General features: G+C 44.7%; 2 protein-coding genes across 3 annotated transcripts in view; both read right to left on the bottom strand.

Annotated features, from left to right (window-relative positions):
• The window catches only part of tpst1l (tyrosylprotein sulfotransferase 1, like), a 34,245-nt gene extending 32,540 nt beyond the window's left edge, over positions 1–1,705 (bottom strand). Inside the window, exon 1 of the mRNA XM_083636229.1 lies at positions 1,522–1,705. The gene's annotated coding sequence lies outside the window, so the exon portion shown is untranslated. The remainder of the gene's footprint in view (positions 1–1,521) is intronic.
• An 8,032-nt stretch (positions 1,706–9,737) lies between these two features.
• The window catches only part of crcp (calcitonin gene-related peptide-receptor component protein), a 12,753-nt gene continuing 1,214 nt past the window's right edge, over positions 9,738–21,276 (bottom strand). For both annotated transcript variants that reach the window (XM_083640594.1, XM_083640593.1), the window contains exons 4-6: positions 15,709–15,803; positions 13,895–13,952; positions 9,738–11,179 (exon numbers count right to left, since the gene is read on the bottom strand). In XM_083640594.1, the coding sequence (XP_083496720.1) occupies positions 11,033–11,179; positions 13,895–13,952; positions 15,709–15,803 (300 nt within the window). In that variant the 3' untranslated portion in view covers positions 9,738–11,032. The remainder of the gene's footprint in view (positions 11,180–13,894; positions 13,953–15,708; positions 15,804–21,276) is intronic.

The following is a 21,276-nucleotide window of genomic DNA, read 5'->3' as shown; positions in this document are numbered from 1 at the left end:
CACACACCAGACAATCTTCTATAGCAGTCAATGTGTCACATAGACTCAAGTATTCCTCGACCCTTCTTCTGGTTTCTTGCCTGATCAGTGAAAATGAGAAGGCATCTGGTCTGGATAACACGTGTGTGGAGAGAGAAACGAGCGAAACACCCCTCTGTCTGCGCTGGAGTAGCCTGCTTGTAAAAGTTCTGTCTGATGATAAAAGTAGAAAGCGGAACAGCTGGAATCGAGGATACCGTGAACTACTGAGGTGCCGCCTGAAGCCAGACGGCGGCCGGCAGCTTGAAGGAGCACTTTTATGCAGACATTAAGCCACTTTTCTGGGCCACTTGGGGATTTGCAGCTAAACGGACCAGGGTTTTTAATATGTGCCTTCCTGCTTATTTCTCAACAGATTTGAGCAACATCCGCACAGACTGATGATGAAGACTTACTCGGATAAAGCTCGAGAGATTGACCTTGAAAAGGCCACACCATTAGTTGATCAGAGATAAGCCAGCGAGTAAGTCTATAGGATGAGTAGGAAAACGCCAAGATATTACCATCAACGTACAAACTACAGTTTATTAAGACTGCTGGAAGTCACTGGTGTGAAGTGTGAAGCTAAAGCAGCTACATCACACATCACAAGTCCCCTTCATCCACTTTTGTGAGGAATGATCCTGCCATTACATTTACTAAACTGTGTCTAGTTTTTAATAGGTTAGCCAGTCCAGTATTTTACTGCTGTCCCACCCAAGGATGCATTTAGACTTGAGTCTATGCTCTTGTCTTATGTTACATTTGTACATGTTTGTTCCTATGCACTCCGCTGCAACACGGATTTCTCCTCAGGGCCAAGGAATCTGAACTGAACTCAATAGCCTTCTATATAGAATAACAGCTGCTTGTTCAGAGCTATAATAATAGCTGCGTGAGGTAGGAAGTGGTGGCCCAGGTGCATGGGTGAAAATAACAAATAGGGTGTGTGTGTGTGTGTGTGTGTGTGTGTGTGTGTGTGTGTGTGTGTGTGTGTGTGTGTGTGTGTGTGTGTGTGTGTGTGTGTGTGTGTGTGTGTGGGCTCTTAAGCGCAGGCCTAGCAGCAGCTCGTGTGATAGGCTATAGCATGAACATCTGGCCTGGATGAGGGACACGCACACAGCTAGCCAGCTCTGCAAGAATGCACCCGAGGCAAACACCAGGTGAACGACCTATACCTGCCCCCCCTCTCACATACACACACACACACACACACACACACACACACACACACACACACACACACACACACACACACACACACACACACACACAGAGAGAGACACACACACACACACACACACACACACACACACACACACACGCGCGCACACACGCACACCTTGTTGTCAATGCGTTATTCAACCAGTTCTAGCTAGCATTCTGTGATTCTGCCCAATTTGATTCTGACACAGCGCAGATTGCTGAATGTAAGTAAACACGTAGCGTTATACTATCACAGCAGATTCGTGACACGGTCACAAATGTAAGATGATCACTCACAGATGTCTGGAAACAGCCGAAATCCGAGGAAGAAAACAAAGATAATTAACCCAGGTCCAAAAGGTTGACTCCAGCAGCTGCGCGGAGATCACAACAACGATGATTTCTACGTGATTTGACGTGTTAAAAACACATGATTACACAACAACTCCTGTGCTGGCTGCAAAGTTCCGCCGTGTGAAGTCGAGCTGGAGCCGTATATTATATCTGTCTGTCGTGCAGACGGAGGTACTGTGCAGAATGAGAACCAGACAAAGCTGGACGCTGATTGGTCCGTTGTCAGGCGGTGTTAAAGGGCAATTCCACCGCAAATTACTAGGTGGTTTTAATTGACACAGTCACACTCAGCGCTCAAATGACTGTTCTGATCGATTCGTATGCTCTCAGTAGACCCACAGGGGAAATTAATAACAATCTGGGATTTAGTGGAGGAGGGTAAACATGTCCAAACTACTTTTACACACCTTTTTTTATTTGAGAGAGAACCTTTTTAGGCTCAGGACATCTTTATGTTCATTTATAGATTAGAATAATATAATATAATATAATTAAGCAATATAGCAAAAACCTAGTAAAACCTAGCTAGCTAGATGCCAAAGAGATTATGCGGATCAGTAATCATGTTTCCATACCGGATCGGTCGAGGCCCGGGTTACCAACGACCGCCACCGACATTGCTGACCAGCAGGGTGTCGGGGGAAATTGGGCTACTGGTGGTAGAAAGAGAAGAAGAGGGGGGGAGCATGTCCGGAGGAGGAGAGAGAAGAGAGTGGGGAGGAGTGTGGAGGTGAGGGTAGGAACCCTGAATGTTGGCACCATGTCCGGTAAAGGGGGAGAGATAGTGGATATGATGGAGAGAAGAAAGGTAGATATTCTGTGTGTGCAGGAGACCAGGTGGATGGGGAGTAAGGCCAGGAGCATGGGGAGAGGGTACAAACTGCTCTACTATGGGGTGGATGGGAGAAGAAATGGGGTAGGAGTAATCCTAAAGGAGGAGTATGCTAGCAGCGTGGTAGAAGTGAGGAGAATATCAGACAGAGTGATAGCTGTGAAGCTGGTGAGGGAAGGACTAATGCTAAATATTATCAGTGCGTATGCCCCCCAGGTGGGGTGTGAGATGGAAGAGAAAGAAAAATTCTGGAGCATGTTAGATGAAGTGGTAGAGAGAGTGCCGGCAGGAGAGAGAGTGGTGATTGGAGCAGACTTCAATGGGCATGTAGGGGAAGGTAACAAGGGAGATGGGGAGGTGATAGGAAAGTATGGCGCAAAAGAGAGGAACGCAGAAGGGCAGATGGTGGTAGACTTTGCAAAGAGGATAGGGATGGCAGTAGTGAACACATACTTCATGAAGAGGGAGGAGCACAGGATAACATACAAGAGTGGGGGAAGGTGCACACAGGTAGACTATGTCCTATGTAGAAGGTGTAATCTGAAGGAGGTCAGGGACTGCAAGGTAATCGCAGGAGAGAGTGTAGCTAGGCAGCACCGGATGGTGGTCTGTAGGATGACAGTGAAGGCCAAGGGGAAGAAAGCCAAGGGAGGGAAGATAGAGCGAAGGATTAAATGGTGGAAGTTAAAGAGAGAGGAATGCTGTGTGGAGTTCAGGGAGGAGGTAAGACAGGCGCTGGGGGGTAGAGAAGAGCTGCCGGTTGGCTGGGCAGCCACCGCAGAAGTGGTGAGGGAGACAGCAAGAAAGGTACTTGGTATGTCTTCAGGAAAAAGGAAGGAAGAGAAGGAGACCTGGTGGTGGAATGAGGAAGTGCAGGAAAGTGTACAGAGGAAGAGGGTGGCGAAGAAGAGGTGGGATAAATTCGGAGATGAGGAGAGTAGACAGGAATACAAGGAGACACGGCGGGAGGCGAAGAGAGAGGTGGCAAAGGCAAAGGAAAGAACATTCAGCGAGTTGTATGAGAGGTTGGATACCAAGGAAGGAGAAAAGGATTTATATCGATTGGCTAGACAGAGGGACCAGGCAGGGAAGGATATACAGCAGGTTAGAGTGATAAAGGATAAGGAGGGCAATGTGCTGACCTGCGAGGACAGTGTGATGAGAAGGTGGAAGGAGTATTTCGAAGAGCTGATGAATGAAGAAAATGAGAGAGAGAGGAGGATGGACAATGTGGAGGCAGTGAACCAGGAAGTACAACAGATAAGTAAGGAGGAAGTGAGGGCAGCTATGAAGAGGATGTAGAGAGGGAAGGCGGTCGGCCCAGATGACATAGCAGTGGAGGCCTGGAGATGCTTAGGAGAGTTGGCAGTGGACTTTCTAACAAGACTGTTTAACAACATCTTGGTTAGTGAGGAAATGCCAGAGGAGTGGAGGCAAAGTGTACTAGTGCCTATTTTCAAGAACAAGGGAGACGCACAGAGTTGCAGCAACTACAGGGGCATAAAGCTGATGAGTCACACTATGAAGCTTTGGGAAAGAGTAGTGGAGGCTAGATTAAGAGGAGAGGTGAAGATTAGTGAGGAGCAGTATGGGTTCATGCCAGGAAGAAGCACAACAGACGCATTGTTCGCCCTGAGAATGCTGATGGAAAAGTATAGAGAAGGCCAGAAGGAGTTACACTGCGTCTTTGTAGACCTAGAGAAGGCATACGACAGGGTACCAAGAGAGGAGGTGTGGTATTGTAGGAAGTCAGGAGTGGCTGAAAAGTATGTGAGAGTAGTGCAGGACATGTATGAGGGCAGTGTGACGGTAGTGAGATTTGCAGTGGGAGTGACTGAGGGGTTCAAGGTTGGGGTGGGATTGCACCAAGGGTCGGCCCTCAGCCCATTCTTGTTCGCAATGGTGATGGACAGGCTCACAGACGAGGTCAGGCAGGAGTCCCCGTGGACTATGATGTTTGCAGACGACATAGCAATCAGTAGTGAGAGCAGGGAGCAGGTGGAAGAAAATCTAGAGAAGTGGAGACATGCGCTGGAGAGAAGAGGGATGAAAATAAGTAGAAGACAGAGTATATGTGTGTGAACGGGAGGGAAGATGGAGGGGGGGTGAAGATGCAGGGAGTAGAGGTACCAAAAGTGGAGGAGTTTAGATACTTGGGGTCAACCGTGCAGAGTAGTGGGGACTGTGGCAAGGAGGTAAAGAAGAGAGTGCAGGCGGGGTGGTGCGGGTGGAGAAGGATGACTGGGGTGATCTGTGACAGAAGGGTACCAGCGAGAGTGAAGGGAAAGGTCTACAGCAGGGTAGTGAGACCAGCCATGCTGTACGGTCTAGAGACGGTGGCACTGACAGGCAGGTGGCAGAGCTGGAGGTGGCAGAGATGAAGATGTTACGCTTCTCTCTGGGAGTGACGAGGCTGGACAAGATAAAGAAAGATTACATCCGAGGAACCGCCCATGTCGCGCAGTTTGGACAGAAAGTGAGAGAGGCAAGACTGAGATGGTATGGACATGTGCGGAGGAGGGAGGTGGGGTACATCGGGAGGAGGATGCTGGAGATGGAGCTGCCAGGAAAGAGGAGGAGGGGAAGGCCCAAGAGGAGGTTCATGGACGCAGTGAAAGAGGACATGCAGGCAGCGGGCGTGACGGAGGACGATGCAGAGGACAGAAACCGATGGAAACAGATGATCCGCTGTGGCGACCCCTGACGGGAATAGCCGAAAGAAGAAGAAGATAATTAAGCAATATAGCATGAGAGCTAGTGTGTTGTGCGGCCTCGTGGGATAACAACTGATCAGCGGGATATATGCCACAACACACGCTGCTCGAGTGCTATATTGCTTTTATAAAACGGTTTCCAAGTATGATAATATAAATATAATAATAATACTATAAGTCCGACTGGCATGGTATTCTGATAGAGTCAGTTGAAACACTACTGTAAGGCGGGACCTCTAGCAAGAAGATAGACGTGCGGGTGATTTGATTGGATCGTTCTGGAGACTGAAGTTGACATTGGCCAATCCTGGCGCTTGCTGAGAAGCTGAGAGCTTTCTGGAAAGCTCGACAGGCAGCTCGAGCGCAGCGCTGCATTCTCAGCGCTTGCTGAGAAGCTGAGTGCTTTCTGCAAAGCCCGACACCAACTAACGTTACGGGGTTAAATGCGGGGTTAAATGCGGGGTTAACAGCCTTTTTTTTGCAAAGAAGACATTAGCCCGCATCTATTCTTGTACAAAACATAATTTTCTGCGAAGTATTAGTAAAGTTATAAGCGAAGATCGATTCACAAGGATCTGACAGCTGTCTCCGCCATTTGTTTTTTTTGAGGTAACCAAAGGCTTTTAGTAAGAGAGTTGCCATGGCAATCAATAACCCATGGCCATGGGTTATTGAACTCGGTTACTGGAATTATACAATGGCTGTGAACCAATCAGATTGCTTGATTTGAGAGAGCCGTTTTATAATATAATATAATATAATATAATTATTTGGTATTTTAAGGAAAATAAAAACATACATTTCAGAAAATATAACCGATTTTTATTTAATCTGGTTGTTTGTCTTTTGCTGATCATGGACTTGAGGTCATGTTTACCCACATTCTCATTTACCACATCACTGACCACTAGAGGCCTAATTACAAAGTAATAATAATCTCTTTTTTTTTGCACAACAGCCAGGCTGGATGTGTTCTGCCAGGTCAAGACAGTAGGCTGCAGACAATACAATAGGCTACATCTAGGCTACATGCTACATCTATCCAAAGATCTATTAGTTACTCTACAATATTTTATTTCAAGCCACTTCTCTCTCTCACTCACACACACACACACACACACACACACACACACACACACACACACACACACACACACACACACACACACACACACACACACACTCTTGCTTTGATTCTAATAAGATTGAGGATAGTAGATTTGGCTGCTGATTAAATGACATAACTGGGTTTATGTAATTCCTTATAAGTGTGGGTATTAGTGTGTAGATGGTTGGTCAGTCAGTGCCAGTGGTTTCTATGGCATCATATCATTTCTGTAATTGTCAGTTGGGGAAGTGCAGGACATTATGCATTTTGTTTGAGTTTTGTGTGATGGTGTTTCCATCATCTGTTCACATAGCCTACTGCAAACCGCTGGTTCACCTGGGGCTTCTGGAGGTACAGGTAGCCTACAAAATCAGTGTCCATTGTTTGACAATATACTTCAACTTCCAGTCAACACTGTGGAGTCCTTCCGCTTCCTGGGGACCATCATCAGCCAGGACCTAAAATGGGAGCTGAACATCAGAGCTCTCACCAAGAAGGCACAGCAGAGGATGTACTTTGTGCAGCAGCTGAAGAAATTCAAAGTGCCAAAGGCCACGATGGTGCACTTCTACTCCTCCATCGTTGAGTCCATCCTCACCTCCTCCATCACCGTCTGGTATGCAGCTGCCACTCTTAAAGACATCAAAAGACTTCAGCGCATCATCTGCTGCGCTGAGAAGATAATCGGATGCAACCTGCCATCCCTCCAGGACATGCATACAGCCAGGACACTGAAGCGGTCTCGCAAGATCATGGCTGACCCCTCCCACCCTGGCCAAAAACTCTTTAAGACACTCCCCCACGGCAAGAGACTGAGGTCTGCCAAGACCAGAACCACCCGCCACAAGACCAGCTTCTTCCCAACCGCCATCAGCAACAAGGCCCAGAAACCCCTTCCGCCAAGGACCTCACCAACAACCCCCCCCCCCCACACACACACACACAAACTCACTACCTCCTCCTAAACTCAACTGAACTCCCCCCCCATAAACCTGGAACTCATATCTAATTTAATGCCTGTTTAACTGGGACTGTAAATTCATGTAAATCCACTGCCTATTTAATGTCTATTTAACTCAGTCTGTAAATCTAATCTAAATTCAACGTAAATTCATATTTATCATCCACAGAACACTTCACCACTCATGTACATATTGTATATATTTATATATTTACTCGATTTGATTGCACTTGCAACCTTGTGATTGTCTTTAGTTATCTTCCTACTTCTTATCTCTGTATATTGATGTGACCGCTATGCTGCAGACACTAAGACAAATTCCTCGTATGTAACTTGCATACTGTGGCAATAAAAGTGATTCTGATTCTGATTGAACAAAGTGCGCTATGCTGTCCTGTTCTCTTCTGGAGGAGAGGGGCTGTTTATTGGGCAGGCAGGCAACACAGTAAGAATAGAAAACTGGTGTGAGAAACAAACAGGAAACCAAATGCAGAAAGGTGCAAGGCTAACCAGCACATCCTTCCTCCTCAACTTCACAGCATCCTAACCCACACACGATACCACCAGTGGAAACTGATCCTCTGAACCATCTGCAGCCTTGGTTTGTATCCTGTGTAACATGTACAGGCCGTCATACTGACCTGACCCTGATTTCTTTTCATGTTGAATTACATTAAGTGGACAATGTTACTTCCAAACTGTTTGTCAGGATTTAGCATGAATCCAAATAAGCTAATTAACTCATTGAGTGCCAGCCACTTTTGGAGAACGGACGCTCCCAGTGCCAGAGTTTCAGAGCGTTTTCAGTGATTTCTCGAGGCCCACAGAATATTGTGTGATAGTACTATGTAAACACCGAACACGCAGAAAGAACGATGAGACTCTCTTCTATCATCTGCAAAAAAAAGTTTATTGATACCATTTTCCGTTCTTTAGTTATGAGCCGGAGAAGATAGGTTGTTTTGAGCAAAAAGACACGTTTCAAATTAGAAGCTGAGTTATTCCGCCTTTTGTGAAATGAAGCATTTCAAGCACATTCACTGAGTCTGAAGCTAATATTTTCTGATGTAGTGACGTGGTGTAGTTGTGTGGTGCCCTGCGTGCCCCACCCCCCTCTCCCCCCCTCAGCTGCAAACTCCTCCCCACACTAACACACAGCCTAACACGCACCCAGTCTATTTTCGGAGCGCTCCGTTTTTGTGCGCCAGCTCCCAGCGCGACACGGAAATGCCAAACCGGACTGCAGGGAAAGGTTTGGCCCTTCGGCGTCGGGTGCTGCCTTTCTGGCGGCTAATCGTGTGGAGAAACTATGCAGACAGACAGACAGAGGCAGAGGGGCTCAGTTGTGGGCGCGGATTGACTGCTGTTCGCAGCCAACGTCAGCTGCAGACAGAGTAATCTATATGGCTCTGGCTGCAGCATGAGCGGTTTCTCTTTCATCACGGGGCTTTTTCCTGCTGTTTTCCGGACCTTTCTCTAATCTGGAGAGCACTGTCGCCACCTAATGAGTCCGTAAAATAGGTTATACACCTTCAATAGCTACAATATTTGTACAGGAGATGCCTGAGGCTTTGATCCACGTCCCACCGTCAAAAAACGCATTTGACGTCGATCGACGTCTTTGGCACTCTACGTCACCATTTACTTTGACGTCGATCGAAGTCCTTGGCACTCAATGAGTTAACTACTAATAATATGACCACTAGTTCTATTTGACAGAAACCAACAGCAAATGCAATGACCAGTGTATTCTTTTTTCAATTATTTCTAATTACATGTATTTGTATTAGTATACATGTATTTGTGACCTACTCCATTTCCACTTCCTGATGGTGGATGTATGATTTATTTATTTATTGACAGTGCGTTAGAGGCATCAGTGCTTGTCTGTCTTTCTGTTGTATTTAAAGCACAAATGTGGAGAATGATGCAATGTGCATTGAAGGCGTTTTCTTTTCTCCTTGGTGCAGCTGAATGCAACATCGCCATCTTGTGATTCTGAGAGCACATGGTCTGATTTAACACTTTATATGGTTTTTTAACACTTAACACCTGATGGAAACATTTGGGAAGCCTGCGGTTGTGGTTTAAATGACTCAGCCTGCCATCTCACTGTAGTATCTAGCAGACACATTCCAGCATTTTAGTTTATTTTCTCAAAGGAGGAAAATGTGTCATCTGTAGCAATGAATTTGAGACAACTACCATCTCTTGGTCCCTCTCTGTCATTACATATAGTCCCGAATCATACCATCTAACTTTCTGGTGGTGTGGTACCCAGTGGGCGAAGATTTGATATGATTGACTAAATGCAGAGGTTGCGAAATCATACAGCAGCAAAAACCCTTATTTCTATTTACATTGGCTGAAACTGTCAAACTAACATTAACACAGAAACAAACAAAAAATCCCATTAAAAGCTGACATTGCTTTTTTCTAAACACTATTTTATGTGAAATTTGTGTTTAAACCAAAAAAAGACAAAATTGTGGTCCTCCATGCATCCCAAAATGTTTCTGAAACCTTCTGAAATAATGTTCATGTTTTATTTGAAACTGGATGTAGGTACAGCAGTTAATCAACTCCAAACAGGCTTCTTTAATCTCTAGTCTATGCAAAAAAATCAAAATATGCAACTGAGGTCCAGTCTGAGTGACAAGCAGTCATGTTGAAATTACGAAACTGAAATTAGGATTTGCATGGACAGCTTAATAATGTTGCTTAACTCTCTATTGGCATAAACCCATTACAAAAGAGAGTACTCTTGCCAATTGGTGGAGAGGTGTAACCTATATATATGAGTACTCTGTCATTTCCTGCTTCATTCTGAAGGAGGTCGTGTGAGACCGAAACGTCAAGAAATAAATCTATCCGTCTGGGAGACATCTTGTTCAGCAGTGTGCGGACTCTACTCTTTTTCTACATTATAAACCCATTACAACCCCAAACTTTTTTTTATACTTCTCACTGGATTATGATGTACAGAATGATTTTTGTTTTAATATATAATTTTTTTCCCGATTTTTTTATCCCATTTTTAACCCCCATTAGTGCTAATTTAATTTATTTATCCTGGTTGCTACTCCACCCTCTGCCGATCTGGGGAGAGCCAAAACTGGCTCCATGCTTCCTCAGAGACATGGGCAGTTAGCCAGCCGCTTCTTTTCACCTGACAGGGGAAGCTTCACCGGTAGGACATAGCACGTGGGAGGTTCACGCTATTCCAACCAGTTCCCCTCCCTCCGAACAGGCGCCCTTAACGACCAGAGGAGGAACCACATCAGCAACCAGGATATTGCATGTTTTGGTGAAGGGGGTTCCTATATGAAGGAAACCCCCGGGAGGCACGGGGAGAACATGCAAACTCCACACAGAAAGGCCCTTTTGACGACCCCACCCGGGCGGTGAGCACTCGAGGACATGCGGACGGGCACGCATTCCTTCAGCGTTCACAGCGTCCCAGGTGGGAATCGAACCCAGGACAGAATGATTTTGATGAACGTAACTGAAATAATCTGTTGATCTTCCTACCTTCATTGAATTGATCTTCATTTTAATTTCACAGAGAGGACATGATGTAATCCAGAGGTCTATCCAATATCCATTGCTTTCTTTCAAAGTCATAGTTCCCATCTGCAGCCACTGCCAGGCAGCCATTTAGTATCTGTCGTGAAAGGATTTGGTTTAACTCAAAACAATAATGCAACATGGTGTAAGTAAAGTTGAACTCAAACAGTAATGCAACATGGCATAAGTAAAAGCAACGCATCAGTTCATATGCTTGACCTCCACTCCAGTTCTCCACCCTCGACTTAAAGGAGTCGACGGAGTTTCTCGGGTCACGACTGGTCGGTGGCTTCATCCATCTCTGCGTCTGCTGAAGCTGTGTTTTCTTGCTCTGGGTCACCAGGGAGGACGTCTGAGACGGTCTCGATGAGCTCCTTAATCTGCTCCTCTGACAGCCGCTCCTCACTCTCCTCTACCATCTGAACACAGACAGGAGGATGGATCCAGTATCTGGTGTCGCAAAGCTTGGGAACACTAAACACACATGGAACACTAACTACAGGTTGCACGGGCTACCAGAGGTCTTGTTTAACTTTGATCTTGGAATGGTTTATCACTTTCAAATGGTCAAAAAATAGCATAGAGTAGACCCAGCCTAAAACACGTAACGGTTGTAACTAATGGAAAAATAAATGACAGATCATCACTAAGTCTCAGGTATACCGTAAAACTTCAAATAGTAGCCCAGGCGTTTTATTTACCAAAATGTCTAGCCAGACCCGGCATCTATTTGGGACCTGCGTTTAATTCTTTTTGCACAAAACTCTTGCTCAGCAAAGATTGGAAATAGTATCAAATTGTTTATTTAAACCAGTATGAATAGTACTTTGATAAAAAAATCTAATGTTAATTTCTCCACCGCGGGACAACTTTCCCCATGTTATCATTATGGAAACCAGAGAGCGTCTCCAGTGTAACCATTTGAGTCTAACACGTTGACTCCGCGGCTGAGTTTTGAATGTTTATGTCGTGCAGTCCGTAGCATCAAACAATGCAGTATGCATATTTGAAACATGTCGGTTATGTAGAAACAAAGCGTAAAACTGTTTGACAGGGCGGAGAAAGTAGCCTACTCAAATCTCTCCTCTCACCTCTACTAAACCAGACTGACTTCCGCCAACAACACACACACTGCCCACGTCATTACTCTAAGTGACTGTGAATTTAGTCTGAGCGCAACACAAAAACATACCGTAACTAGAATGACCGCACCGCGGATTTATGCCTCCGCCATTAGTTCATTCTTGAGTCCAAATCACCATTTGAGGCAAATTGGAAGAAATTCCGTCAAGACATTCCTGAGATATCGCGTTAACAAGCATGAAAATGGTGTTCGAGAGGTCACAGTGACCTTGACCTTTGACCACCAAAATCTAATCAGATCATCCTTGAGTCTAAGTCTATGTTTGAGGCAAATTTGATGAAATTCCGTCAAGGCGTTCCTCAGATATCGCGTTAACGAACATCGGACGGACGGACGGACAACCCGGATCCATAATGCCTCCGACCTGGCTATCGCCGGCGGAGGCATAATAAAACTAGAACGACCGCAACGCGGACTTATGCCTCCGCCATTAGTTCATTCTGGAGTCCAAATCGCCATTTGAGGAAAATTTGAAGAAATTCCGTCAAGGCGCACCTGTGATGTTGCGTTAACAAGCTTGAAAATGGCGTTCGAGAGCTCACCTTGACCTTTGACCACCAAAATCTAATCAGATCATCCTTGAGTCCAAGTCGATGTTTGAGACAAGTTTGATTAAATTCCGTCAAGGCATTCCTGAGATATCACGTTAACAAGCTTGAAAATGGCGTTTGAGAAGTCACAGTGACCTTGACCTTTGACTTTTGACCACCAAAATCAAATCAGTTCATCCTTGAGTCTAAGTAGATGTTTGAGGCAAATTTGATGAAATTCCGTCAAGGTATTCATGAGATATCGCGTTAACAAGCTGGAAAATGGCGTTTGAGAGGTCACAGTGACCTTGACCTTTGACCACCAAAATCTAATCAGTTCATCCTTGAGTCCAAGTCGATGTTTGAGACAAGTTTGATTAAATTCCGTCAAGGCATTCCTGAGATATCGTGTTAACAAGCTTGAAAATGGCGTTCGAGGGGTCACAGTGACCTTGACCTTTGACCTTTGACCACCAAAATCTAATCAGTTCATCCTTGAGTCCAAGTCGATGTTTGAGACAAGTTTGATTAAATTCCGTCAAGGCATTCCTGAGATATCGCGTTAACAAGCTTGAAAATGGCGTTCGAGAGGTCACAGTGACCTTGACCTTTGACCACCAAAATCTAATCAGTTCATCCTTGAGTCCAAGTCGATGTTTGAGACAAGTTAGATTAAATTCCGTCAAGGCATTCCTGAGATATCGCGTTAACAAGCTTGAAAATGGCATTCGAGAGGTCACAGTGACCTTGACCTTTGACCTTTGACCACCAAAATCTAATCAGTTCATCCTTGAGTCCAAGTCGATGTTTGAGACAAGTTAGTTTAAATTCCGTCAAGGCATTCCTGAGATATCGCGTTAACAAGCTTGAAAATGCCGTTCGAGAGGTCACAGTGACCTTGCCCTTTGACCTTGGACCACCAAAATCTAATCAGATCATCCTTGGGCCTAAGTGAATGTTTAAGGCGAATCTGATGAAATTTCGTCAAGTTGTTCCTCAGATATCGCGTTAACAAGCTTGAAAATGGCGTTCGAGAGGTCACAGTGACCTTGACCTTTGACCTTGGACCACCAAAATCTAATCAGATCATCCTTGGGCCTAAGTGAATGTTTAAGGCGAATCTGATGAAATTCCATCAAGGCGTTCCTCAGATATGGCGTTAACAAACATCCGGACAGACGGACGGACGGACATCCGTACGGACGGCCGGCCGTACGTACGGACGGACAACCCGGATCCATAATGCCTTCGGCCTGGCTTCGCCGGCGGAGGCATAAAAATACCCAGTGTCTAATAATTGAGACCGGCGTTTATTTACCAAAACATGTAGCCAGACCTAGGCGTCTATTTGGGACTGGACTTTTATTTGAAGTATTACGGTAAGCAAATAAACCATATGGCACTCTGGGTCAACTGGTACAATGAATAGCAATGAATGACAGTGATGGTAAAACACTCACTAGCTGGATCTCCACTGCGGTCTGTGGCCGGTGGTTAAGCAGCTGTAGCTTTTCTGCCCTGATGAAATAAGGGCAGTTTAGGAAGAAACACAGTTTAGGAAGAAAATTCTCCTTAAATGCCTTATTTTATCTTAACTTCAAAGTTAGGACAGAATTTAAGAAAAGATCCAGGCAATAAAATATATCTCAAATTCCTTTTCCCTTTTTCCCTAATCTACTTAATAGATATAAAGAGAGAGCATTTGATTATATATATATATATATATATATATATATATATATATATATATATATATATATATATATATATATATAATATATATATTATATATATATATATACACATATATATATACACACATACATAAATATATACATACATATATATGTATGAATGAGATTTCTTTATAATCCACTATATATATATATATAAATTAATAGGGTTAGGGTTAGGGTTACACCACCACTGTCAATGATTCAGCCCTGTTGATGCGGACCTTCAATCATGACCAGCAACAAACAATCAATCTTACCTTAGCGAGCTCCCCAGCTAGCATGTTTCCTCCTTAGCCACAGCCATTCACTTGCTCGTTCTGCTGCCTGAGACATGTTGCTAACCGCAAGTTTCAGGCTCCGTCCCCGAATGCCCAACTCAGTTAGTAGGGCAATAACAGACTTTGCCACAAAACCACGGCAGCCCACCTCTACAGGCCGCACTCGAGCCCTCCAACCTCGCTGCTCTGCCTCTGCTGCCATTTCAGCATACCTAGCTCTCTTGCGCTCATAAGCCTCCTCAACTCGATCTTCCCAGGGGACTGTGAGTTCGATAAAATAAACTATCTTCTCTACCTCAGACCACAGTAACAAGTCCGGACGTAGCCGGGTGCTAACTATATATGCTGGGATGACTAGCTGTTCATTCAAGTCAACCCTCATTTCCCAGGCTCCACCTACACTTAGCTGCCCTAACTTGTGCCTGACCTTAATTGGTCTAATCTTTTCTCCCTCACGTACAAATTTGATCTGTCTGTCTCTTTGCTAGCAAGTAGATAATTTACTTCTAGCCGCTTTTCCTCAACTGCAGCTGCCAAACATTTCAACACCTGGTTGTGACGCCAGGTGTATCGCCCCTGGGAGAGACTGACCTTACACCCTGACAGTATATGCCTCAGTGTACATACACTAGAACACAACGGGCAGGCACCATCCTCGCCCAACCACTGATTTAAGTTCTGGGGAGATGGCAGCACATCATAAGTAGCCCCTAGAATAAATCTAATTCTGCTGGCCTCCATGCTCCACAACTCTCTCCACTTCAACTTTCTCTTCTCGACACTCTCCCAGTTCACCCACTGTCCTTGCTTTGCCTGCGACACTGCCTTAGTACATCTTACTGCCTCCTCTTGCCTATGTACTTCTTCAACTACCATCTTCCTCTTTTCTATTACCGATGCCTTGTTCCACACAGGTTTCCCTATGCACAACCCTAAGCCTCCACGCCCATGCTGCACCTGACCTATGATATCCCTGTGTCTAAGAGCTGACTGTGCTTGCTGTACTGCCTCCTTTGGGTTCCACTTCCTCCCTGTTTTAACTGTGGGCGCTACACTCCTAACCACTGGATCCTTTGACTGAGTCAGAGTCATTTCCAGTCTAACCTTAGCACACTTGAACTCCTCTGTCAGGCTAGGTAATGGAAATTCCAATATGCCTTTCCCATATAAGGCTGCACTTCTTAGGCAGCGTGGGACTCCTTTCTAGCTTTTCTATGGTGAATTATTACAAAAAAAATATTATTTTGAAGAAGATCTCACTTTGTGAGTTTGTGAGGCATCATGGTGGTGAGGAAATCCTTGACTATCTCAGGACTCTGTCGGCTGCAGGGCGTCTTCGACAGGTGCTTCAGCGTCTGTGCGGAAATCCAGAGGAGACATTTTTATTATCCTATTAACTCATTGAGTGCCAATGACGACTATAGTCGTCAATTCAAATAGTAACGTAGAGTGCCAATGACGACTAAAGTCGTCAATTGCGTTTTTTGATGGTGGGACGTGGATCAAAGCCTGATACATCTCCTGTAAAAATATGGGAGCTATTGAAGGTGTATAAGTAAGGGATAATGTATACTGAGCCGGTGATTACTGTGGAAATAATGACCGACAGGTGAATGATTTAGCCCGACGCGCAGCGGAGGGCTTAATATTCACCTGAAGGTCATTATTTCCAGTAATCACTGGCTCAGTATACATTATCCCGCTTAGAACACGGCCTACAACTAAATCATTCAATAATCTGACAAAAATAATTATTCAAATAGATTTTTTAATAGCGTTTTCAACACAAAGCGGTTTCATTCGTAATTGGCACACAAGACACCACAGCTGCAACTGGTTGGCCTAATTAGTAGCGTCTGCGGACAAAATGCTCTTACCAACTGATTAATCCAGGTGTGGCAGAGCAGCGGTCGGTTGTCGAGAAATAATGACCGGTGAATATTGTTGATTGACCAATCAGAATCGAGTATTCGAGAGAGCCGTGTTCTAACCTATTTTACGGACCCATTAGGTGGCGACAGTGCTCTCCAGATTAGAGAAAGTTGAGGAAAAACAGCAGAAAAAGCCGTGATGAAAGAGAAACCGATGCATGAGCCAGAGCGGCACAGATTGCTCTGGCTGGAGCTAACGTTAGCTGCGAACTAGGGGTGCACCGATCGATCGGCACGCAATCTGTATCGGCCGATTTTGACCTCAAATATGTGATCTGCTGCTGCAGATATTTCTTTATTGTCGCCGATTGCATAGCCGATCATGCTGCACGTTAGAAACATGAGGCAGCCCATTTTCATGTCTTCAATGTCTATCGTTTAACTTTCATATTGTGCTCTAACGTTTATATCATTGTGTTGCAAAGCACACGCTTTGCTTTCGTCAGTGTACTCACCTCCACACAGCCACACACCACACCAGACTGTCAACACACCCCTTGCGTCTTTGAATCACACAAATCAGCTGGTGATTAGAGCAGACTCAGCAGAGAGAAGTTACCTCCAGTCCTCCCGCATACCGAGGCATTTGCATGCTGTTAAGTCCGTGTGTATTAAAGTCCCAGATTGACACGGTGGTAGTCGGGGTAGTGCACGCGCACACACAGACAATTTCCACATCTAGCGAGCGCGAGCAATCATTGATGTTCCCGCGGGCACTTTGAAGGAAGCGAAAGTGTGCTGCTGAGTATGTGGATGTGCGCTCCGTTCAGACGGACTTTCTTCCTTTCTTTGGACAGTTGAACATGTTCTAATCCCTTTCTTCCATGTGTGCGTATATGACCAACCAGTAAGTCATTATTATGTTAATATTCCTGTATTGCATTCCCTTTTGGTTTTAGATCGATCTACCTGCAATCATTGCAATAACGTTTGTTTAGGCGTGCACTTAGTGCGGTTTGATTGTCTGTTGCGCTAATTAATGCCACTACTCAGATGGAGTTTAGCTCGTGTGTAGCTCGTGATTCTGTTGTTTCTCCCGTCATGTAACCCTGTCACCATTATGTAGATCGCACTCATAGTGCTGCTAATTATAACACTGTAACTCGGCCTCGATGGGCGGGTCCTTTTGATGTTCGTTCGATGCGGATCCCAATGTATGACGGTTATTGTGCATAACCCCGGTTCTATAAGTGGGAGCTCTTTGGCTTTAGTCATGGTTCAAGACTGGTGTTTAAGAGTAACTGACTTACAGTTTACCTAATTATCATTTATATATTATTAGTTGTTAATTATCACTATAATTGGCCTATATAACAGCAAGCTTGGTTACTGACCTGTTTGTATATTTTATTGCCTCCTTTTTCCAGACCACACACAATCCTACTATTCCTGTCATAATGCTGTAAAGAGCCTATACTGCTGTACTGTACTGAAGAGAACTGACAACTAAACGGTTGAACTCCCATCTGTCTCCTGCCTCGTGTTTTTACGGACACCCCAGGGCGAGCACTATCCGTCCTATTCCTGAATCAGCCCTATTCTTCACCGTGTTTGATCCATATTTGCGTGTATCCTCCTAACGTTAATAGCTCCGGTTAGCTTTAGCCGCTTTAGCTTAATCGATAAAATAGTTAACTTGGGTCGAAGTTATTTTCCTTGTGTAACAGGGAAATCCCGGAAAATGGAGTATTTTTGTTGAGTGAACTGAACTGCATTGAACTGGTAACATGGAAATCCCGAAGTGGAATGATTTTTGTTCTTTTATAAACTGAACTGAGGGAACTGGACTACTACTAGCCATTTAGTTCAACACAGTCTTGTGCTCCAATTATCTCACACACAAAAAATCATGTTGGCGGTTTCCTTTAGCCTACAAAATATAAAATATTGATGTAGAAAAAAAAGAAAATGTGCTGCACTTTCAATTTGATGCATGAAATGTAGGCCTATATGTAAAATGGAAACTGCTATAGCTGCTTACAAAATAAATAAATAAATATATATATATATATATATATATCGGTGATCGGTAATCGGTCGATGATCGGTTGGGCAGATATTTCTCATAGGTGATCGGCAATCGGTGATCGGTGGCAAAAAACGTGATCGGTGCACCCCTACTGCGAACAGCAGCCAATCCGCTCCCACAACTGAGCCCCTCTGTCTCTGCTGCATAGTTTCTCCACATGATTAGCCACCAGAAAAGAAAACCAAAGCCAAACCATTCTCATGAGAATGGTTTGGCTTTTCGGTGTCGCGCTGGGAGCCGGCGCACAAGGCGGAGCGCTCCGAAAATAGACTCTGGGTGCAGGCACTTTGAAACGCGCAGCAGAAAGCCTAGAATCGGACGCAACTTCATCCCAGCTCACAACCGAAACCCCAGAAACGCAGACGAACTCAGCGAGCCCGATCCAGACTCCCCCGACGAGCGGCCGCCATCCGAACGTGGATCCGCAGGCAGCAGAGCCTGCCATAGCAGGCAGCAGAGACTCGCCTGACACACGCAGCAGAGCGAGCAGAGCCACCAGAGACACTCCCACGGAGGAGGAGTTTGCAGTTGAGGGGGGTGTGGGTGCTGTTTATTGAAGGAAATTACTGTTCAGATGTTTCAGGTCAGAAAATATTAGCTTCAGAGTGAGTGATTTGCTTGAAATGCTTCATTTCACAAAAGGCTCATTATCTCAGCTTCTAGATGGAAACGTCTGTTTTTGGTGAAATCAACCTATCTTCTCCGGCTGATAACTAAAGAACAGAAAATGATATCAATAAACTTTTTTTTGCTGATGATAGAAGAGAGTCTCATCGTTCTTTGGGCGTGTTCGGTGTTTACATAGTAATATCACACAATATTCTGTGGGCCTCAAAAAATCACTGAAAACGCTCTGAAACTCTGGCACTGGGAGCATCCGTTTTCCAAAAGTGGCTGGCACTCAATGAGTTAAACAATTATATTACATTGAAAAGTCATACATATTTTGGTTTTCTTTGAGATATTAAATAGATTCTGAACTCTTGATTTGTTCTGACTTGACATCTACATTAGACTTGGGACTTGATTTGAGGCTTGTGCTTTCAAGACTCGAGAGAGACTTGGGACTAGCCCTTAACTCATTCTCCGCCATTAACGTTTCTAAATGTTATTTAAAAAAAAAAAAACGCTTCCCTGCCATTGACGTCATAGGATGGCAAGATGTGTTTTCACCGTCATGTGATAGATGGCTCTCTTACTCACCTTGTGAAATAGTACAGCACGTCTAAAGGTGTGACAGTAGGCTACACAGACAACCAGACAACCAGTCGCCCCCCCCCCCCCCCCCCCCCCCCCCCCCCCCGCCCCGCGCAAGGTGAACGCGCCACACGGTTCGCCTCTCTCAAAAGCGGGGTGAATCTCTTTTCTCACACCGGTGTTACAGTGAAAGCTGTGCCACCACGGGCGAGTTTGACCGGAAGGGGAAACCAAATCATTATGGGGTTCATAGTTGAGTGTAACACCGGTCAGTATCCGCCATCAAAGGCATTTATTCGAGTCAGGAGCCGTGAAGATGACTTAATTTACAAAAATGCCTTTTCCTCCGCTTTCTGGTCACAGAGTGGTGTTTTTGGGGAAAACGACCTACATGCAGGTGTCGATAACTAAAGAACGGATGAAGGTAGAATCAAACCTTTTTTCCCCTATGAAAGTCGAGGGTCTCTTCTCTCTTTTGGGATATTCAGTCTTTACGTAGTCATAGAAGAAAATATTCTGTGGGTCTTGGACAATTAATTAAAATGATCAAAAACCCTGGCGGTGGCTAGTGACTTTTTCTGAAAAACTGTGGCGTTAACAGGAGCGCTTTTAATTCAGCTCATACAACCTGAATACAGTGTCCTTTTCCAGACAAGCAGTCTGGGTTCATAGTTATACCCTCAAGCCACAAAAAGGTCGTCCAAGAAGCAATTTACAAGTGTCGTACCGAAATTTCAAACTCACTCACCGTCACCGGACAGTCTTGCAATCAATCGCGCTAGGGTTTTGAAAGTCAGCGAGGCTGATAAACATTTTTAATTATTTTTCATAAACTGGTCGAGCGGGGTCGATCCTTTCTAAACAACACTTCAAGATGGCGCCGGCGTCGACACCGGTCGACATGTTTTTAGAAAATAATTAAAAATGTTTATCAGCCTCGCTGACTTTTAAAACCCTAGTGCGATTGACTGCAAGACTGTCCGGTGACAGTGGGTGAGTTTGAAATTCCGGTGCGACCATAGGTGTAGTGCCCGTAGAATGCGGGGGAAAGGCGTTCCCATACTTCTCCAAGGGGTATTTTATGTGGGTCACTGTGTGTGTGGATGTGGAGCCAATAAAACGAGTGAAACTGGGCAAAGTTGTCATTCGTCCTATATTTAAGGTGGGCTGAATGATTCACACAGCATCAACTCGTGGCTTAAAGGAAGAAGGAAACATTCCACCTTAACTATATTTAAGGTGGGCTGAATGATTCACATGGCATCAACTCGTGGCTTGAAGGAAGAAGGAAACATTCCACCTTAACTATATTTAAAGTGGGATGAATGATTCACATGGCATCAACTCGTGGCTTGAAGGAAGAAGGAAACATTCCACCTTAACTATATTTAAGGTGGGTTGAATGATTCACACGGCATCAACTCGTGGCCTGAAGGAAGAAGGAAACATTCCACCTTAACTAGATGGCTTTTTCAGCATCCAAATATGTTTTTTTTCTCCCAGTACCTCACTATAACAAGTAAAGATGAAAAGGCAGCCAAAAATCCTTTCATTTTTCAGACCAGCTGCTAAAAAGGTACGTTTACAATCATGAAGAAACAATGTTAAAAGGGTGTTTCTTTTCAACACGGTTGCATCAAAAGTTAGCGTTAATCACCCCATTGCAATTTG

Source organism: Poromitra crassiceps (genome assembly GCF_964638095.1).
Source record: "Poromitra crassiceps genome assembly, chromosome: 1".
In the NCBI taxonomy this organism is placed as follows: domain Eukaryota; kingdom Metazoa; phylum Chordata; class Actinopteri; order Beryciformes; family Melamphaidae; genus Poromitra; species Poromitra crassiceps.
This window is presented reverse-complemented; position numbering and strand designations above follow the sequence as displayed.